The 21,837-nt window shown below is 42.7% G+C and overlaps 1 protein-coding gene across 1 annotated transcript in view; it reads right to left on the bottom strand.

Annotated features, from left to right (window-relative positions):
* Positions 1-21,837, bottom strand: part of VPS54 (VPS54 subunit of GARP complex) — a 1,876,392-nt gene that overhangs the window by 46,239 nt on the left and 1,808,316 nt on the right. The window contains exon 23 of the mRNA XM_044055553.1: positions 15,920-16,027. Within this exon, the coding sequence (XP_043911488.1) occupies positions 15,920-16,027 (108 nt within the window). The remainder of the gene's footprint in view (positions 1-15,919; positions 16,028-21,837) is intronic.

A 21,837-nucleotide genomic window follows, 5' to 3' on the forward strand; every position in this document is an offset into this window, starting at 1 on the left:
CAACCATCCAGCATCCCCTGGTCACCACACAGCTAACCACCACCCCTTCCCCCACTTCCAAAAACCTGTAACAATGACCTACACTTTATCAGTTTCAATCTCCGCAGCATCATAAGTAAAATTACTGAATGTCATGCAGCCCTGAACACTTACTTACCTGACATTGCTTAAATTACTGTAACTTGGTTAAAGTCACACATTAAAGACATAATTACAACCGGCTATAACATTATAAGACTAGACAGATTAAACAAAAGAGGCGGTGGTGTTGCCATTATATACAAAGACGCCATCAAAATTGAACAGTTAAACTGCACCCCCCCCCCGACCTTCTCAACTCCGAAATCCTGACAACATGTCCAGTGATCAACCCAAACAAATCAATTGTTGTTATAATCACCTATCCCCCCTGGCAACAACCTAACATGGAAAATCTACTTTCTTGGGCATCAACTACTTTCAACCAAGAAACAATTATCCTTGGTGCCTTCAACTTGGACTGGCACTCGTGTTCCTCTAAAAACCCCTCCCTCTTCCCGAACCTTTACAATTTCACCCAAACCATATCCTGCGCAACTCAGGTAGACAAACATTCCAAAAGGCAGTCTACACTTGATACTAACAAACTCAACCTACATTACCCAGCTGGCTGCCTTCCAGACTCCCTCAGTGACTACTCACCTACCTTCCTGTACAGGAAGGGAGTACAGACCCAAACTGACATTATATATAAATTCATCCCTAACAAGGAAAATCTCTCCTCCTCCACTTTTAATCTACTACTACAACAAAGCAACTGGTCACTTCTTAAAAACCTTCCTCTGGATCAGGCCGTACAGTACTTCAACAATACCTTTCTCAATATACTAAATAACCTTGTACTCACAAGAAAAACAAGATTAAAACCTAAGCACATACCCAGGCTAACAAAAGACACCAAGTCACTCATAAAACAAAAAGACAGAGCATGGGTAGCTTATCACACCACCAAGAATAAAACAAACCACACCACATATCACCAACTCACAAATCTAGCTAAGAAAAAAATAACATCAGACAAACTTACTTCCAAACAAGCAAACAAATTCACCAAAACAACCCCTCAAACATTCTGGCAAAACATTAACAACCTTCTCAATCTAGGCTATGTCCCAACCCCTACACCAGTCACCTCAAACAAATCAGACCCCATAGCTACACGATTCAATACTCACTTTACTAACACAATCACATTTCTCCTAGGTAAACAACCAGTGCAACCACTTGCCATAGCCACTTCCTCTTCGGTTTTCCCCAAGCCCTTTACATTTATTCCTATCCAAACTAGCTACATAAAAACACTTACTTTCCAAGCTCAAACCCTGATGTCTAGCAGCAGATCTACTACCCACCAAATTCCTCAAAATAGCTGCCCCCTCAATTGTCTATCCCATATCAGTCCTGATCAACCACTCTGTTGCAGAGCAATACATCCCCTGTCTATGGAAATTATCGCACATTATTCCCCTACACAAAGGCGGAATCTCTAAAGAACTAACAAACTACCATCCCATAGCCACTCTCTCTCTCTCTTGGCTAAAATCTTGGAAAAATGTATTCACAATTAACTCTTTAACCATTCCTCCATCACAACCTCCTTTCCCCCACTCAACACAGTTTTAGGACAAAACACAGCACCATCACTACCCTACTATCTTTTACCAACACCATCTAAAGTCTTATAAATGAAGGCCAAATTGTCTCATCCATTTTCCTTCATATGTCAAAAGCCTTTGACACTATTTCCCACCAAATCCTACTCAACAAACTGTCTTCCAATGGCCTTAGCTCAACTGCCCTGTCCTGGTTCCAGAGCTCTCTCTCTAACAGTTAACAAGCTACCAAATGGGAAAACACCCATCCCCCCCCCCGATCTCCACATCTCTATTGGAGTACCCCAAGGTTCCATACTTGGCCCCCTTCTCTTTACAATTTTTACAAATGTCGTCAGCTCTGCAACCCAACTAGCCTTCATAGTCCAGTATGCAGATGATTCCACACTTATTTGCTCAGCCCCCACTCCCCAGGAACTTCAAATAAAAATGCAAATTGCTTTTCAGGATATAGAAAAATACCCCACTGTTCAACTCGTACTAAACCCTAACAAAACCAAGATAATAGTTTTCAGAAATAAACCAAAAACATGCCAGTCTCCTCTAACAATACTTTGCTCAAACAGAACCAATATAGAACCCACAAGCCAAGCCAAACTTCTAAGTGTCACAACAGATAACTTAAGATTTGATAGCCACATCACCTTCACCATCAAAAAGGTCCATACCAAACAAGGCACCCTTTATAAAGCCAAACCATACCTCACAGATAGTGCCAGGCTAGCCACCGCCCACTCACAACTTCTTTCCACCCTCCTCTATGGATCCCAAATATTTACCAACCTACATAAATCAGACCTGAATAGTCTAGAATCCTGCAACAACAAAATTGCCAAGTTTGCTACGGGCCAACAGAACCCACCACTGCTCAGTATTCTTCTTACTCAAGTGGCTAGAACTCCCTAACCTGTTGACACTCAATCAATTGACTATAACCCACAAAATACTTCACCAACCCAATGACTGCCCTGGACTTACAAACCTAATCCAACCTAATATAAATCACAGATCGCTCAGGTCCTCAAACAAACTAATGTTAAAGGTTATCCAACCCCACAACAGACTAGGCACCTCCCTCTACTCTTATAAAATTGCCAAGCTCTGGAACAATCTTTCCCAACCCATAGCAAAAAACCCTAGCTGTCATGAGTTCAAACATCTCCTAAAAGAACATTTAGCTAATCATTGACTCTGCTCCTACCATACTCCTGGTTAAGGCTACCCACTCCCCAACCACATCTCTTATTACAATTATACCCCAACTATATCCTACATTACTGCTCTTTCTCCTAACTTGCACAACCCCATAACTACTGTTTACCTCCTTTGCTTATATTTCTCCTATTAGAAGCTAGAGTGATCTTAATCCTAGGCAAGAATACCACCCATCTTACATGGTACCATTCCTGGCACTGTCAAAATATGTCTTCTATTTACAAATGTTTGGTCAATCACATTGTCATGAAACAAGAAGTTATTTACTCACCATAACGTTCGATGTATGTAGTCCATCTTGCCTCCCATTCTTACCCTTGGGTTCGGAGCCAAACCTTGGCTCCGACTCGGCCATACTCTAGCTCGAAGTCTTCAATTGGCTTGTGGCCAAGAGGTATCCCATACTGCAACGCACCCATCCCAGATCTTGTTTGCTGCAAGCTCACATACACACACAAACAAACACGCTGAAAGGAAGAACCAATCCAACAAAAAAGGATACTGAAACCAGAGACTAAACCTCTAGGTCCCTCTGGAGGGGGTAGGTGGGTGGGTTAGTAAGAATGAGAGGCGAGATGGACTACATACATCGAACGTTATGGTGAGTACATAACTTCTTGATGTTATGTAGTCCAATCTCGCCTACATTCTTACCCTTTGGACAGCGTCCCTAGCACCTAAACCTTGGGTGGCTCATTGAAAAATACTCCTGAGCACTGTGGAACCAAAGGAAGATCTGTCTCTAGATATGAGATCCAATTTGTAGTGATTAATAAAGGTGTGAGGCGATGCCCATGTAGCTGTGGCACAAATAGCATCCATAGACATCCTAGCCTGAAAAGCAGTAGAGGTAGACACCAATCGTGTAGAATAAGCCTTCACTTTAAAGGGTAATTCCTTGCCATTTGAAGTATAAATGAAGGAAATGCAACTAGAAATCCATCTGGACAGAGTTACTTTAGAAACTGGAGACCCAAGTCTATTGTCTGAGAACGAGACAAAGAGTTGATCTGATTTCCTAATATCTTTAGTTCTATGTAAATAGAAACGCAATTGTCTGTGAACACCTAGTTGATGAAACTTAAATTCTGCCCTGTTAGAGAATTCAGAGAAAAACACAGGCAGCTCAATGGACTGGTTGAGGTTGACAACTGAAGCAACCTTTGGCATAAAGGAAGGATTAGGTCTTAGAGAAACCCTATCCTTGTGAAATAGCAAGTAAGGGGGCCGAACCGATAAAGTTTGGAGCTCAGAAACCCGCCTAGCTGAAGTGATGGCTATCAAAAAGATTGTCTTCCAAGACAAAAATTTAATGTCACAAGTAGCTGCAGGCTCAAAGGGAGGCAAGTTAAGCCGCAGTAACATAAAATTGAGGTCCCATGGCATTACAGGATCAAAGACTGGAGGTCGAAATAGCATAGTCCCTTTCAGAAAAGCCCTACAAAGCCTGTGCGCGCCATTAGATTGGGTTCATTAGCAACATAAAAAGTAGAAATGGCTGCCAACTGCACTTTGATAGTTGCCGCAGCTGATCCCTGGCTGAACAGTTGAGAAAGAAATTCTAAAACTGATGGAATGGGAGCTGTATAGGGGATCAATCTGTCTTTCATGAGCCCAAATGATGAATCTCTTCCACTTACTGGAATAAATTTTCCTAGTAGAACGCTTGTGGGAAGAAGACAGAATATGAACCACCTCCAGGGAAAAGTCATGAAGCCTGACTAGGGACGGAACTGGTGCAGCCAAGCTGTCAACTTGAGGGTCTGAATGGAGGGATGGAATTGCCCTGACATACGAGTCAGCAGATCTGGTTCTGGGTCCAGAATCCACGGATCATCCATTAGATAAGGGTGGAGAAAAGGGAACCAAATCTGACAAGGCCAGTGTGGTGCAATCAGTATCATCTTGCTTCCCAAGGATTGTGCTTTCTGAATAACCTTCGTAATCAGGGGGACTGGCGGTAAGGCATAGAGAAGACTGGAGGGCCAATCGTGAACTTGATCGTCCCTGGGTGCCTCCCCCTTCGGGGGGATAAGGGTGAAGTAGCTGCTGCATTTGGCATTGAGGGGGCTGGCAAATAGGTCGCAGCAAGGCTGACCCCATCTGTGGAAAATCTGCTCCGCCATTTGTTCATTCAGGGACCACTCGTGAGGCATCAGAATAGCTTCTGCTCATCCTGTCGACAATCACGTTGGACTTCCCCGGTATGTGCGTTGCCACTAGAAAGCATTGGGAAGACACTGCCCACTGCCACACTCAAAGTGCCTCTCTGCAAAGGGGATACGACCAGGTTCCTCCCTGCTTGTTCGTATACCATACCACTGACATGTTGTCTGAGTGGACTGCAATTGTCCCATGAGGAAGAAAGCCCTGAAGTGCTTGCAACACTAATAGCACCACTCTCATCTCCAAGACACTGATATGCAAATGGGTCTCGTGCTCTTCCCATGTGCCTTGGACTATCCTGCCGTGATAATACCCCCCCCCCCCGATCTGGGAGGCATCCGTGGTCACCGTTGCAACTGGAGAAGGAAGAACGAAAGGCATACCCGCGTTGAGATTGCTGGTCTGAAGCCACCAGCGCAGATCCTGTTTGCACTTGTCTGTAATCAGAATAAGATAGGAGAGCGGGAGATGCTGTAGAGACCACTGGGCAAAAATCAGCCAATGAAGAAGCCTTATGTGTAGTCTCGCAAGAGGAGCTAGCATAATCATGGCAGCCATGGTCCCTAATAACTTGAGGACCACTTCTGCCTTGACCTTCTTCAATGGTAGCAAAGTGTAGACCTGCTGCTGTAAAACCTGAATTCTCTCTTCTGGTAGGAAGGCCCTCATGAGCACCATGTGTAATTCGGCACCGATAAAGGTAACACGTTGCGAGGGCAACAAGGCAGACTTTTCCCAATTCAGAGTAATTCCCAGACTTGCACAGCACAATAGTGGCATCCCTGGTCTGTAGCAGTTGATGCCTGGTGGTGGCAGACAGGAGCCAGTCGTCCAGGTACGGAAACATTTGGAATCCCTGACGTCTCAAGTGAGCCGTTACCACTGCCATGCATTTGGTAAACACCCTAGGGGCTGTGGTGAGACCAAAGGGCAGGGTGCGAAACTGAAAATGACTGGCTCCCAGCCAGAAGTGTAAGTGACTTCTGGATGCCCTGTCCTATCTTGATATAGTAGTAAGCATCCTTGAAGTCGATGGAGCACATCCACACATCTTTCCCTAATAACGGGAGAATTGACTGTAACGTGACCATGCAGAACTTGGACTTCTCTACATGAAGGTTCAAACGGTTGAGATCCAAGATGGTTCAGATCTCCAGTTCTTTTCAGCACCAAAAAGAATCTGGAGTAAGTCCCTAATCCTACTTGGTCTGCGGGGACAGGCTCGATGGCTCCCTTTGACAGCAACTTTTGTACTTCTAAAGTTGTGGAGTCCCTGTGACTGGGGGGAACGTCTGGGATTCTGTTGTTTGGAGGGGGATAAGAAAGAAGGGGAATATGATAATCTCTGGAAATTATCTCTAATACTCACTCATCTTGGGTGATATCTCGCCAGGCTTCTGGGTATAAAGAAATGCGACCCCTGACTGGCTCTACAGATGCACAGTCGGGCCTCCCCCTAAGGAGTGCTGGTAGGGAGAACCACAAAAGGAATCGCGGTCCCCCTGGTTACGCGGGCCTCCTCTGCCTCTAGGGTGGCATCTACCTGAATTTCCACCCCCTCCCCTGTTTCTCGAGGGAGAAATCACTGTGCATCGTGAAAAAACCTCTGCAATTTTCTGAACCATATTTTTCCACCTTTCTAGCCCTTGCGGTAAGATCTAGAAGGCATGGAAAAAATGGACTCCCATGGCAGACAGGGTTTTTCCTTCCTGCTTGCACCTAGTGAAAGTGTCCTTCACCTTGGTTCCAAATAAGGATGAACTGTCAAAGCGGGCATTGGTGAAAGTAGACTTGAAAGCCTCCGCAAAGTTGCACAGGTGCATCCAGGAGTGTCTCCTAAGAGAGACTCCGGAACTCGCAGCCCTGCTCGCTCAATCAGTTGCATACGAGATCGGACTCATGGAGGAGTTGGTAATGGAATTTAGGGTAGACATCTGAGCACTGACCTTTTGAACCACAGCATCAGAAATGTTACCCTGTAGAGAATCCCCCAGCTCTTTTAGGAGATCCCTCTGGAGCCCTGTAAAATGCTACAAATAGTTCAGCGACCGCAGTATACAGGCTGCTGAGGAAAACCACATGCTTCCCATACCTGTCCATGGCCCTAGACTCCTTGTTAGGGGGATGGATGGTAGATGAAGTTTCAGCAAGTTCCTTCTTGGTGGCTGCTGCCACCATCATGGCATCTACTGGTACGCCTTTCATAAGAAAATCCTTGTCTGGAGGAGCGGAAAAAAACTTATTGGGTCTCCTAGGGACCGGTTCCACAGTGTCTGGAGTTTCCCACACCTTATGACAAACGAGATCCAGTAGCTCGTCAAACAGGGGAGAAACCCAAGAGGTGGAGGGTTGAGACCTGAAGGCCTTCAGGAACATAGACTCCTCCTCAGAAGTAGATTTGGAGGGCCAGTCACCTCTCTGCCTCAAGATTTCCAGGATATCTAGGAAAGAGATATATTCAGAAGATGACTTCGGGGACCCTTCTGACTCCTTGAGGTCGGTGTCAGACGTGAGAGACTCATCTTGGGAGTAAACGTGCTTCCTCTTGCACACTCTCTTACTGGGGGGCTCCACAGGCAAAAACTCCGGAGAGACCTCAGAAAGTTGGAGACCACTCATGGAGGTATCCTGAGGCCTTGGGTCTCCGCTGTCCATGGACAGAGGGTGATCCGAGACTGATACCAGTGCTAGAGGGGGCAGAGTGTCAGTGCTGTAAGATGCAGCTGACGACCTGGCCAGCATGCTCCTCATGACCTCGACAGCTGAACCCCCCCGGCTCCAAAGGTCGACTGACCGTGGAAGATACGGTAGTAGCCCTTGGAGCCGAAGAGATGAGGTCCAAAGCCGATGTCGGACCCAAGCTCACCAGAGCCGAAGCACTGAGAGGAAGGCTAGGAGCCGAAGATCGATCCGAGACCTCCCTCTCGGGTCGGACTGGTGAACCAAGAATCCTGGACCCCGTGGACGGTTCCGATGGGGTCAGAGCAGAGATCGGAGCAAAGAGGCCAAAGGGGGCTACTAGAAATGCCCTCATTGCATACGACAGAACTGAGAGCTCTGGCTCTGAAAGCTGAAAAAGGCTCGGAGGAGGAACAGCCAAAGAGGAGGGGAGGATGGGCTCCAAGGCCGACTGGGCCGGAACCGAAAACAATTTAGCCAGCACCGATGACTGGAGCAGTTTTTGCACCACTATATCAATATCATCATCAGAGTGTCCTAGAGGACCCTAGAGGATAAGGTCGGAGATCTGGATCTCCCTACATAGGGAGACCTATGAGACGAAGAAACCAATGGAGGAACTGGAGACAGTCTCTGAACTAGAATATCTGTCACCGGCTCCAAGATACTGGGAGCCGATGTTGACATAGTTGGTGTACTGACTTCTGTCGGCACCGAAGCCAATGGAGCCGAAATAGTAACAGTAGTTTTAGCGATTTTCTCTGGTGGCTCCGAGGAAACTGACAGAGCCGGAGAGCGCTTTTTTGTAGATTTTTCTCCGATTTCTTGTCCAGTTTGGAAGGAGAGGATCTGGAACTAGAAGACCTCTCCAAGTCTTCTTCAAAGGAAGGTTTCAGTAGTCCTTTTAAGATAAGCTTGTTCTTCCTCTCTTCCAGTACATGGGGACCGAAAGCGTGGCAGAACAAGCAGGATTCTTGGAAATGAAAAGCTCCCAAGCAGTGCACGCACACCGAGTGCCCATCAGTTAATGACATCTTACTACATTCTGCACGCTTTTTACAGCCTGAAGGCCTGTGTTCTTTGGGATCCTTAGACATGCTGACAAGAAAACTCCACACACCACACAGGGGAACACAGGAACACCCTTGCACCAAAACCAAACAGAAGAGCGCGGGAAACTAGAGCCTCTAAATGAAAAGACCTACACTATGGACAACCACAAGGAGGACTAGGTCCTCTAATTTAAACGGGCCTAGCCCAGGAAACAAGAGTAACACCACAGAAACAACAAAACACCAACAAATAGGAAAAACTACAACTGGACAGTAGGAAGAACAAAGTCCTCTGACTGAAAAACGGGCCTAGCCCGTGGAAACAAGGGGTGAACGGGATACCACAAGGCCAACGGAACCGGCCACACAACCAGCAGAAACAATACACACAAGGTAGCTATGAAAATAGCTTTTTGGTCAACAACTTGTTTAAATTTAGAAGAAAAAATTATACTTAGCCATGGCCAAGAGCAAGACCACATCTGAGCGTAACGAGCGGCAAACGAGATCTGTGATGGGTGCATTGCAGCATGGGATACCTCTTAGCCCCAAGCCAATTGAAGACTTCGAGCTAGAGTATGGCCGAGACAGAGCCGAGGTTTGGCTTCGAACCCAAGGGTAAGAATGTAGGCGAGATTGGACTACGTAACATCTGTATTTCATGTCTGTACCATAATTAAATGCATTTCTTTTGAAGTATACACTGTTTCATATCAAACACTATTGATATTGTTAAATCTGTTAGTATTTGTTAGAAGTCTCTACTGTATATCAGGAGCTTTTCTTCCCAGGTCTCCACTGAAAATGGGCTTCTGGCCCAGATGGACATTACCTGGTAAACAAATGTAATTAATAATAAAGTGAAACCAACTAAGCAGTTTCTAGGTCTACTAACAAAAATTAAAGCATAATGTGGGGAAATAATCACTAAAGGATGATTATCAACAGATCTTCTGAGATGCAAAGGTTGAAAGCAGCTCTTTGAACAAGTGGCTCTGACTGTGAAAGCTATAGCAAAATAGAACTTAAAATTGGAGAAATGTAAAGTACAATGGAATAACATACTCATGTTTTTTGGAAAGAACATAAAAATGTATGTGTCTTATATACAAGATTCATATGATTTCCTAAGGAAAATAAAAGATATATATTGGGGTGAAAATATGTACTTTATTACGGTGGATGTAGAGAGTCTCTACACCAATATTTCCCATATTTTGGGCTTGGAAGCTATAAAATTCTTTTTGAATGATAGTCCTAAAACATATTATGTCCTGGAACTGGTAGAATTCTGCTTGAAAAATAATTTTTTTGAATTTAATGGCACTGTTTATAGACAAGTTACAGGTACTGCTATGGGGGCAGCGTTTGCACCAGCCTATGCTAACCTGTTTATGGGGCTATTTGAAAATGAACACCTCTATAGGTTGCCTTTCTTTCAAAATAATGTTCTAAGGTATTTTAGATTTATTGATGACCTAATTTTCATTTGTCATGGGGATTGGGATACATCAGATAACTTCATTGATGAATTAAATAATAACAGATTTGGTATAAAATTTAGTGACATACAAAAAGGAAATCAGGTTAACTTCTTGGATATTTCGCTTAGGGGCAATAATGGCTTTCCCATATATACTAGTATTCATAGAAAATTTGATGAAATAAGCTGGAAAATGTGGGGAGATAGTTGCCATCCCCCATCGTTGTCAGCCATCCCCTATGGGGAATTTTTGAGAATAAAAAGACTCAATTCTGATATTGATATGGCCTTTAGGGAGGCCTATAAAGTGGCCGAGATATTCAAAACTAGAGGGTATAACCCAGATGATGTAGAAAATAGCTTGCATAGAGCCTTTAAACAGAGTAAGGGCACTATTAGACAAAATAACTATGAAAGTAGCAATAAATATGGGACTGAACAGGAGAGAATGTTTTTTTGTTACAAAGTACACTAACTTCTCTATGATTGGTAATAAAATCATTATGGAATATTGGAATTTTATTAAAAAGATATAACATCACTGAAAAATATAAAATTAATGACATCATATAGAAAGGGGAAAAATATACAGGACTTTCTGATACACAGCATTTATAAAAAGCCTTGTACTAATGAATTAAATGTTGTGAAGAATTTGGGAACATTCCCTTGTGGAAAATGTGCTATATGTAAACATGTTGTAAATGAAGTGAATAAAATAAATGGCAAAATTTTTGATACAAAAGGCAAATATACATGTATGAGCAAAGGTGTTGTGTATGTCATATTCTGTGATTGTAACAAATACTATATTGGAGAAACAAAAGAATGCTAGCAGATAGGATAAAAGAACATATTAGAGATGTTAAAATAATAAAATTACTAGTCCTATTGCTGAGCATTTTAACTCAGTACACCATGGAAATATTGAGAATATAAAAGTGTCTGTTCTGGAACATGTTCCATTATATTATAATGATGTTGATAGGCAAAAAATATGTTAAGACAAAAGGAATGCATTTTGATTATGAAATTTGGGACTTTGCATCCACATGGAATGAACAGAGAATGTAACTGGCAATGTCTTGTTTAAGACTATGACTTTAAATATATTCAGGCTATGTGATTTGATAGTTTAATTATGTAATTGATTGATTACTTGTTTTTTGTATATATTGCAAGTGTTTTATGAGTTTTACTGTTTTACTCTGTAAAGGCTGTTGGCCGAGGCGCTAGAGAAGGAACTGTTCAACGAAATAAATTTTATTGGAAGGTAGAGCTGGGACTCACTGATGGTCTTTGTTGTTTATATATATACATCTTGCTTGCTGTTGTTTTAATATAAAAATGTATGTGTTGAAATACAAAACTTATTTAATTTATAACAGCTGAAGAAAATGACTATTCCTTAGGGAATGAGTCATGCTGGGTGCTATGAGGAAAGACTCCTGGACAGACTCTGAGTCATTACTTGACAGTCATTACTTGACTATTACGCACAGAATTCATAGAATCAAATTGCAGCAAGCTGTTTATAGCAGTTTAAAACTGCTTAAGGTATGCAGAGGAATAAAACAGCTAAAAATACAAAAAAAAAAAAAACAATAATGCACCATCTCCAAAGCAAACAAGGATACAAACTCGATGTAAGTAGATACACCAGTCAGAACATTAACATAGCTAGGGTGGGGTGAAGGTGGTAAATGGTGCAGAATATGGGTGGGGTGAAGTTGCAAATTAAGGGACATGATCATCAGATGTTAATTAGTCTGTAGTGCACTGCATTACCAGCTTTCAGAAATGAATATCAGTACTGCATTTATGTAAAATACTGAAGCACTTGAAGCTCTGTATACTGCACAAACTGCAGCAGCAGCTTGTTACATTTTGGTACAGTTTAAACAAGAAAGAACAGCTTTTTCTTTCCCCAAATACAGCAAGTAGTAGTTACAGTTTAAAAGGGAAAGATCACTGCTGCAGTAGCCTTAGCTATATGGGTTATGTTCTGCCAAGGATACAACAGCCGAACAGCTTCCAAAGCTTCAGGGCACTTTCCCTGTGCTCAGCTGTCAAGCAGCTTGCGCTCAGCTAACTAAAAGACAAGTTTGGGCATGAAGCCCTTTAGAACTTTTCTGCCTGCAGACAGAGGGAGGCGGTGCCCTGAAAGGGCAATGCTATGAACAAGAAAAAAATAAATGTCTACACCCTGGCATAAAAGATACACCAAAAACAAGGGGGTGGGAGGAGGGATCTACTCCAGCAGTGATCATTCAAACAGCTACTGTTATGGTATGTTCAGCTTACACAAGTGTACTACACAGTCATCATACTGATCACTGCTGCAGCAGCCTTAGCTACATGGGCGGATTCCCATAATTAACTATGTTTGGGAAAGAGAAGAGTCCAGTAGCTCCTGAAGAATGGTCCTAGCAAAGCTTGATCTGGACCTAGAAACAGAAACAAGCTTATAGTGATTTGTAAAAGTATGTTCAGAGGACTAAGTAGCAGCTTCAAGAATACTTCTAGAATCAAACCCTTTCCGAAAAACTACAGATGAATCCAAAGCCCTGGTAGAGTGGGCCTTAACCCTGTCTAGAACAGTCATGTTATGTTGAGTATAAATGCAAAAGTAAAGCCTCATCTATTTTATTTTCTTGGAAAATGCTAGATAAAATCCTAGGTGAGGATATGGATTGTGATGTCAAGATTGTATACCGCAGGCTGTAAACTCTTAATCTTCCTCTGATGGATTAGCAGTTCCGTTCATGTTCTTTGATTCAATGAAAAGGAAAATGATGAAGGCAGTGTACTGTCTACAGATTCTTCTTTCTTTGATAATCTTCCTCATTATTTACTGATGAGGAAGATTATTAAATAAAGAAGAAACTCTGTAGACAGTATACTGCCTTCATCATTTTCTTTTTTACCGAATCGTAGAACATGAACAGAGCTGCTAATCTAACAGAGGAAGATTAAGAGCACAGAGCCTGCCGTACATAATGCTGACATCATAATCAAGATCCTCACCTCGGATTTTATCTTGGGTCTAACCTATCCAACAAAATAAAATAAATAGGTGAGGGTTTACTTTTGCATTTAAATTGCATGTTACTCTCTCCAATGGACCCCCAGTCAGAGAATTTAGCTTTCATTTATTCGGTCTTAAAGAATACTCTGGCTAACCCAATACTGTGATTTTTGTATGGAGAATATAAACTATTTGGAAATGGTCTTTTCTGACACAGGTTGTCTCTTCTCCTTATCTGCACAAGAAATGAACAAGTTATCCGAAGATCTGAAATATTTAGTTCTGTTAAGACATTAGCAGAGCTGTATGCGGGCATCAAACGTATGGAGTATCCTTTCACCTTCATGTTTAGGGTCAGGAAAGAAAAAGGGGGAATGGAAAACCTTGGCTTAAAGTAAACTCTGGTACCACATTAGACATGAAAAAGATTAGTTCTCAAAGAAAACCTGCTCTTATAAAAAATGAGGTACGGCTGACTTGCCATAAGAGCTTGCAATGCAGACAGTCTTCCTGCAGAGGTAAGAACAATCAGTAAAACTCTTTTTCCATGTTAAGAACCTCAAGTCAGCCAGGACAGCTGGTTCAAATGGGGCAAGTGTTAGCTTCTCTTGCACAAAATTAAGATTACAAGGAGAGGCCACAGATTTTCTTGCAGGTCTCCTATGCAAAGCCCTTTTCTAGAACATTTTGACATGAAACTGCACTGAAAGAGGAGGACCCATGGGTGGATATACTAAAATGGTCAATAACTGAACCTTGATTGAGGAATAAGAAAACACCATAGGATAGTAATGCAAACAAATACTGTAAAACCAGAGAACTAGCCCTGAATGAGTGTTGAGTATGTTGCTTGCACCAACTAAAAAACCTTTTCCATTTATTAATATATGATTTGCAAGTAGAAAACTTTCTTGTCTCCATTAGTAGCTGCTATACATCCTCAATAAACAGGTGCCTAAAAGGAATTAAGACACTATCATCTAGGCAGTCAACTGAAGATGATTAACATTGGGGTGTATCAAACACCCTTGTTTGTGTGCGAGTAGATCCAGTCTGTGAGGAAGCTTGTGGTAATTCTCCCTGGCCATTTCCACAAGAAGGGAGAACCACAGTAGCCTTGGTCAGAAGAGAGTCACCACAATGATCTTGGGGAATTCCTTCTGAATCTTCAGAAGTAACCTGGATATTAGAGGAAAAGGTGGAAAAGCATACAGGAGCATGTCTGTTCAAGGGGGAAAAAAGGCATCTGGCTTCCAGGCCTTCTTGCATGGAATGCTGGAAGAGAATCTTGTCAGTTGACTGCGCAGAGAGGAGGCAGAGAGTTTTACTTGAGAAACTCCCCACAGACTGATCAAATCTTGAGAGATCCTCGATCTCATTCCCATTTGTGCAGGTCTGCCACACAGCTTTGCTCTGACTGTAGGATGCCTGTAGAGTGAGACTGTGCTGTGAAGCTATATCCCCAAGCTAATATGACTAAGTCTGCAAAGGAGGTACAACCTGGTTCCTTCTTGCTTGTTGATGTACCACATGACTATGGTACTGTCTGTAACCACTTGAAGAGATTTCAGGGATGAGTGGCCATTAACTCGTACATCCATGGAAACACTTCTACCTGAATTAAGGGAAAGAACTAACATCTGAGAATAGTACAAGACTCAATAATCTAATAAAAGCCAGTCAAACAAAATTCCAGGATGAAATAGAAAAGGACCACAATGAAAATGCTTTACAAACAATGGAAACAATGTTTATGAAAGATAGTTAGACTGCATAAAAAAATAAATGGTATTATATTGTTATTAATCATAGTATAGTTACCTCTAGTTTTACAAAACTGTTCGATAAATATACATGAATGTTTTCAAGTCAGACAACAGCAATTTACAAATTAATACATGGACATGGACTCAAAGAAAAGGACGACAGGAAGGAAGGAATGAAAATGGCTCACCAATTTAATAGGGGAAGCAGCATGTCTGGAACACAGGCTCAGGCACAGAGGAGCTGGGTAAGAGCTACCTGTCAGAGTACACCGAACTGTAGCCAAGGTCAGAGATGAGTGGCAACACATACCTGTATTTTAACCCGATTATCTAAACAACTGCTGACTAACAGATGGAGAAAGCAGCAGTTACCTAAGCAAAAGTACTGCTTCACCCCATCTAAAAATAAAAATCTATTTCTCCATGAACAGGGAGACAATAGCCAAATATCACAAGAAGGATAACTCAGAAAAAAATTTAAAAATATATATATATTTTAACCTGATTATCTAAACACCTGCTGACTTGACAGATAAAGAAAGGAGCCGTTACCTAAACAAAAGTACTGCCTCACCCATGTAAAAAAAAAATAAATAAAAATCTATTTCTCCATGGAATTGGGAGACAATAGCCAAATGTCATAAGAAGGACAACTCAGAAAAAAAATGGAAACAAATACCAGTGAACACACAAATTCAGTTTACTAAATTGTGAATTGTTACTCAGAATCCAATTAACAGGAATTTGACATATCTAATTGTGTAAAATATACTAAACAATCATTAAACAAGATCAGCTGTATGATTAATGTAGAATTTTGTGCACCACTTTTGATTTTGGCAAAAAGAGCAGCACAGTATAAAAGATATATATTTTACCTGTGTCTGTTCTTCAGGAAGAAGATCGTATATAGCATCATGCATTTTAGCCATCTGTTTACAACAATTCCTGAAACATGTTGATGGAACTGGAGCTTTAACTTCATACTGAAATAAATGTTTAAAAGTCATCAATATACTTCTGTGCATAACATTTTTGCATTAAAATATTTTTCCAACAAGCATACAGTTATTGCGATATTTTTGAAAGAAAATTAGCTTTTTTTTACTGGATAAGTCTCAATATCGTATGTTGGTTCTGCAATAGGACAACCAACATCCTGCATTCTGTAAACTACTGGTACCACTCCTAACCCAGCAATAAATAAATAAATAAAGACACATTAAATGATACATGGGTCAATTAAAGTATGCATAACTGGACAAGTATATATATGTAATACCTTGGGAAAATGACTAAGGCAAATTTTCAAATTATTCACAGTGTAAATATGCCCTATAAATTTAGTGGCAATTTATGCTGGAAGACTGAAAGTTTGTGGATTTTATTCATAAATCAGGTACTCCAACAGTGTGGGACAGTATGACTGCTGCATTCTTGAGGTACAGTACCAACTGTTTTTTTTTTTCCCCACCAAAATGAATCTCATGGCACCTGGCTAATGAACAGTAGAGGAATTTTTATTAAGGACACCTACTTAAAATATATAAACAGCATTCCTTTGACAATATGTCATTATGCTGTGAAACGATACAAATTTAGGTTACTCTACTTAGATTTCCATGTTTCGTGTGATGCCACAGTGTTCATTCTACAATTGAACTGTTTTACTGTTATAAAATTTTGCTCATATGTGCCTCCAAATGCACATTTACTGATGCATTCTTACTACATTATAGTAAAAAAAAGAAGTTATGTACTTACCATAACGTTCCATGTGAGTTGTTTATCTCGCCTTTATTCTCACTGATGGGTTCGGAGCCGATCCTCGGCTCCGACATGGCCGATAACAAAGCTCAAAGTTTGCCAGTAGCTCGAGACCAAGCCCATTATCCCACAATGCACTGCTGGAGATACCTCAGATCTTGTTTGCTGCGACTAACAGTATGCATATATATATATATATATATATATATATATATATATATATATTTACACACACACACACACATATATATATATATATATATATATATATACATACATATACATACCCTTTTATATATTTCTACCAAGAACACTTCCCAAAGGGGAAGAAGAAATATTGAATAACCAGGATGGTAGTAGCCTCCAAGTCAACAGTCAGCCAGGAGGGGGAAGGAGGGAGGGACGTGAGAATAAAGGCGAGATAAACAACTCACATGGAACGTTATGGTAAGTACATAACTTCTTTATGTGAAGTTGTTAAATCTCGCCGTTTATTCTCACTGATGGGTAGCGTCCCTAGCACCCTCAACCCTGGGTGGCTTATGGGAGTATTTACTTCTGTACCATAGAATCAAAGGAAGACCTGTACCTTGAAGCCTTATCTACTTTGTAATGCGTGATAAAGGTATGAGGCTTAGACCTAGTGGATGCAGTGCAAATATTGTCAAGGGGCAATTTAGCTTGAAAAGCAGAAGACGTAGAGACTGCTCTGGTAGAATGAGCCTTAGGTTTGTGTGTCAATGGCATGCTCGCATTTTCATAAACAAAGGATATACAATCGGATAACCATTTAGATAAGGTTGTTTTAGGCACTGGATTGCCTTTTCTTGCTTCTGAGAAAGATACAAAAAGTTGGTCTGATTTTCTAATATCCTTAGTTCTGTCAAGATAAAATCTGAGCTGCCTGTGAACATCAAGTTTGTGCAGCATGTATTCCAATTTGTTAGAGTGGTTGGGAAAAAAGACTGGCAGCTCAATGACCTGATTGATACTTGACTGAGAACAGATTTTAGGTAAAAATGAGGGGTTTGTTCTGAGAGATACTCTCAGGATGGAAAATCATGTGAGGTGGTCTGATAGATAATGCTTGAAGTTCTGACACTCTGCGGGCAGAAGTAATGGCCACAAGAAATATTGTTTTCCGGGATAAAAATGTGAGATCACAAGAAGATGCTGGTTCAAAAGGAGGAAGAATAATTTGAGACAGCATAAGGTTTAAATTCCAGGGAGAATAGGGAATTTTGATCGGAGGTCTCATATGAAGAACGCCTTTAATAAAAGTTTTAGATAATCTATGGTCCATAACATCTGAGCCACCAAACCCAAGGTGAAAATTTGAGATGGCAGCTAACTGAACTCTAACTGTAGCAGCTGCTGCCCCTTCCTTAAAATTTTTTGTCAAAAATTGTAAAATAGAAGATAGAGGAGCTCTGAAAGGGTCGATGTTCTGCGTGTTGGCCCAAATTGAGAACCTTTTCCAAATACTGCCATATAATTTCCTGCTAGATGGCTTGTGAGAAGACAAGAGAATATGTCTTATATCTTCCGAAATTGAATGAAGCCTGGCAATTAGGGGAAGTGGATTAGCCAAGCAATCAGTTTCAGGGACTGCAGTGAAGGATGAAGGTCCCCTGACGGGTATGTCAGAAGGTCCGGAACTGGGTCCAGGATCCATGGATCTTCCAACAGATGATGGTGGAGAAATGGAAAACAAATTTGTCGAGGCCAGTAGGGGGCTATGAGTATAACTGTCCTTCCCAGTGATTTTGCTTTCTGTAAAAATCTGGGTATTAATGGGAAGGGTGGAAATGCATAAAGGAGACCCGGGGGCCAATCATGTAAAAGTGCATCTCTCAGGGGATGACAGGGAGGTGGTATTAGGGCAAAGTAGCTTCTGCATTTTGAATTGATGTGGCTGGCAAAAAAGGTCGGAGCAAGGCTGGCCCCATTTGCAGAAAATCAACTCCGCAACCTGTTGTTTGAGAGACCACTCATGAGGGAGAAATATCGCCCTGCTTAGCTTGTCCGCTATTACGTTGGATTTCCCCGGGATGTGTGTGTTGCTAACAGAAAACGCTGGGATGACACAGCCCACTGCCAGACCCGGAGGGTTCCGCCTTGCTTGTTCAAGTACCAGACTACTGACATGTTGTCCGTCTCAACTGCAATAGCTGCTAGAGGGAGAGAGTCCTGAAACTACTGCAATGCCAGAAGTACTACTCTCAACTCTAGAACATTGGTGTGCAGATGTGATTCTTGATCTGTCCATGTGCCTTGGGCAGTCCTTCCCTGAAAATGCCTCCCCCACCCTATCAGGGAAGCGTCTGTGGTCACAGTGGCTACTGGGGGGGAACAAAGGGTCTTCCGATTGTGACATGAAGAGACGTCAACCACCACCGAAGGTCTCTCCTGCAAGAAGCCAAGATGAGAATCATGTGGTGCATCGGTAGTTTCCGGTAAGACCAGTGAGCAAAGAGGAGCCATTGAAGAATGTGCATATGCATCCTTCCGAGGGGTATAGCCAGGATTGCTGCCGCCATCAAACCTAGCACCTTCAATACCTCTGCTGCTGTAGCTTTGTTCTTTGACACCAGTGAGCTGACGTTTTGGTGGAGAAGAGAGACTCTTTCGGCAGGGAGACGTAGAGTGGTAGTTGAGGTATCTAACTCTGCTACTATAAAAATGGTATGCTGTGATGGCGATACGGCAGAATTTTCGAAGTTGACTGTAATGCCTAATTGATGGCAGAGTGTCAGAGTGTACTGTGTTGCCTGAGTCAATTGATGCCTGGTGGCAGCAGTGAGCAGCCAATTGTCTAGTTATGGAAACACCTGGAATCCTAGACGTCTCAGGTGAGCCGTGACCACTGCCATGCATTTGGTAAACACTCTGGGGGCTGTAGTGAGACCAAAGGGCAGGGCCCGAAACTGGTAATGATTGGCTCCCAGCCGGAAGCGCAGATGATCTCTGGAGCATCTGTTCATCTTTATGTGATAGTATGCGTCCTTGAGATCTATGGAGCACATCTAATCGCCTTTCCCTAGGAAGGGAAGAATGGACTGAAGCGTGACCATTCAAAACTTCTTTCTTTACAAACTGGTTGAGTCTGCTGAGGTCCAAGATAGGTCTCCAGTCCCCTGTTTTCTTTGGTACCAAAAAGAATATTGAGTAAGTTCCGAATCCAACTTGGTCTGCTGGGACTGGTTGGATGACTCTTTTTTTCTAGCAATCTGTGGACCTCTACGATTGCTTGTTCCCTGAGATTGGGTGGAACATCTGGGATTCTCTTTACAGGAATGGGAGGGGAAGAAAATGGTATGAAATACCCTCTGAAAATGATGCTTTGTACCCAAGTATCTGATCTTATGTTTAGCCAGGCTACTGGGTACAAAGACAAGCAATCCCCGACTGCCTCCAGAGCCAAACAGTCGGGCACCCTCTCAGGGGCGCTGGTAGGGTTGACCGGAGAACTGACCCCTGTCACCCTGTTGCTGCGGACCCCCTCTGCCGTGGGGGCGGCATTTTCCGTTACAACCCCCTCCTCTGCCTCTAGAGGGGGTTTCACCACGTGTGTCCTGAAAGGCTCCCTGTGCTTTTCGGAACCACATTTTCCCTCCCCTAGGGCCCTTGGGGTAGGGCCGAGTAGGGGTCAAAAAACGGACTCCAACAGTAGATAAGGTCTTGCCTACCTGCTCACACCTGGTTAAAGTTTCCTTTACTTTGGGCCCAAACAGTGATGAACCATCGAATGGGGTATTAATAAAGGAAGACAAAGGGTTCCGCAAAGGAACAGAGATGCATCCAGGCTTGTCTTCGAAGAGCAATGCCCGAACTAGCAGCTCTACTCAAACCATCAGCTGCATAGGATATGAGATGCATGGACGAGATTACCACTGAGTTTAGGATAGCGAGCAGGGCAATGACTATGTCGGCCACCCCTGCAGCTACCGTACCCTGGACAGTATCTCCTAGCTCTTTCAGGAGATCTCTCTGTAGTCTCATAAAGTGGGTTAAGTAGTTCAGTGATCGCAGAGAAAAAGTCTCTGAACTAAACATGTGCTTCCCATATCTATCCATGACCCTAGAATCTCTATTAGGGGGATGGATAGAGGTGGATGTCTCAGATACTTCCTTTTTGGTGGCTGCAGCTACCACCATGCTATCAACAGGCACTCCCTTTACCACCATGGTATCAACAGGCACTCCCTTTGTCAAACATGGCTTGTCCACTGGGGCAGACATGAATTTATTGGGCTTACGAGGAACAGGTTCCATGGCCTTCGGGGACTCCCAAGCCTTACGAGAAATCAGTTCCATGAGCTCGTCGTAAGGCGGAGACACCCAAGAAGTGGAAGGTTAAGACCCAAAAGCATTCAAGAGCAAGGAATCATCTTCAGTAGGGGTCTTGGACTGCCAATCATCCCTCTGACTAAGGATCTCTAGTATCTCTGCAAAGGAGATATACTCAGAGGGGGATCGAGGGGACCCGTCTGACTCATCTAAATCAGTGTCAGATGTCAAAGACTCCTGTGAGGAGTGTAAGTGCCTCCACTTGCGCAGTCTATTCCTGGGCACCTCCTCAGTGGGGGGATCTGGGAAGGTCTCAGAAGAGTAGGGGACGCTCTGTGGGGGTACTTGCGGCTCGGGGTCTCTACGCATAGAGAGACCGGTAGATGAAGAAGCAGACACAGGAGCTTGAGACGAGAGGCAAGGCTGAACCGATGCTGACATTGTCTTTGGAGACAAAACTCTCCTCATAGCATCGAAGGCACCATGGCTCCGATGAGAAGGAGTGAACGGACCCGAGAGTACCGTCCGATCCTCCCGCACCGAAGCCCTGGGCTCCGAGCCCGACGTAGGAGCCGAGCTCATCCGAGCCAAAGCCAGGAGAGGAAGAGTCGGCACCGACAAATCGGTTCGACTATCCTCCCCGGACCCGACGGGAGAGCGTTGGCTCCTAGATTCCTATATAAATATAAATATATATATATATATATATATATATATATATATATATATATATATATAT

The sequence above is a fragment of the Protopterus annectens genome, chromosome 1.part2, assembly GCF_019279795.1.
Source record: "Protopterus annectens isolate FY-2018-M chromosome 1.part2, PAN1.0, whole genome shotgun sequence".
Lineage (NCBI taxonomy): Eukaryota > Metazoa > Chordata > Ceratodontiformes > Protopteridae > Protopterus > Protopterus annectens.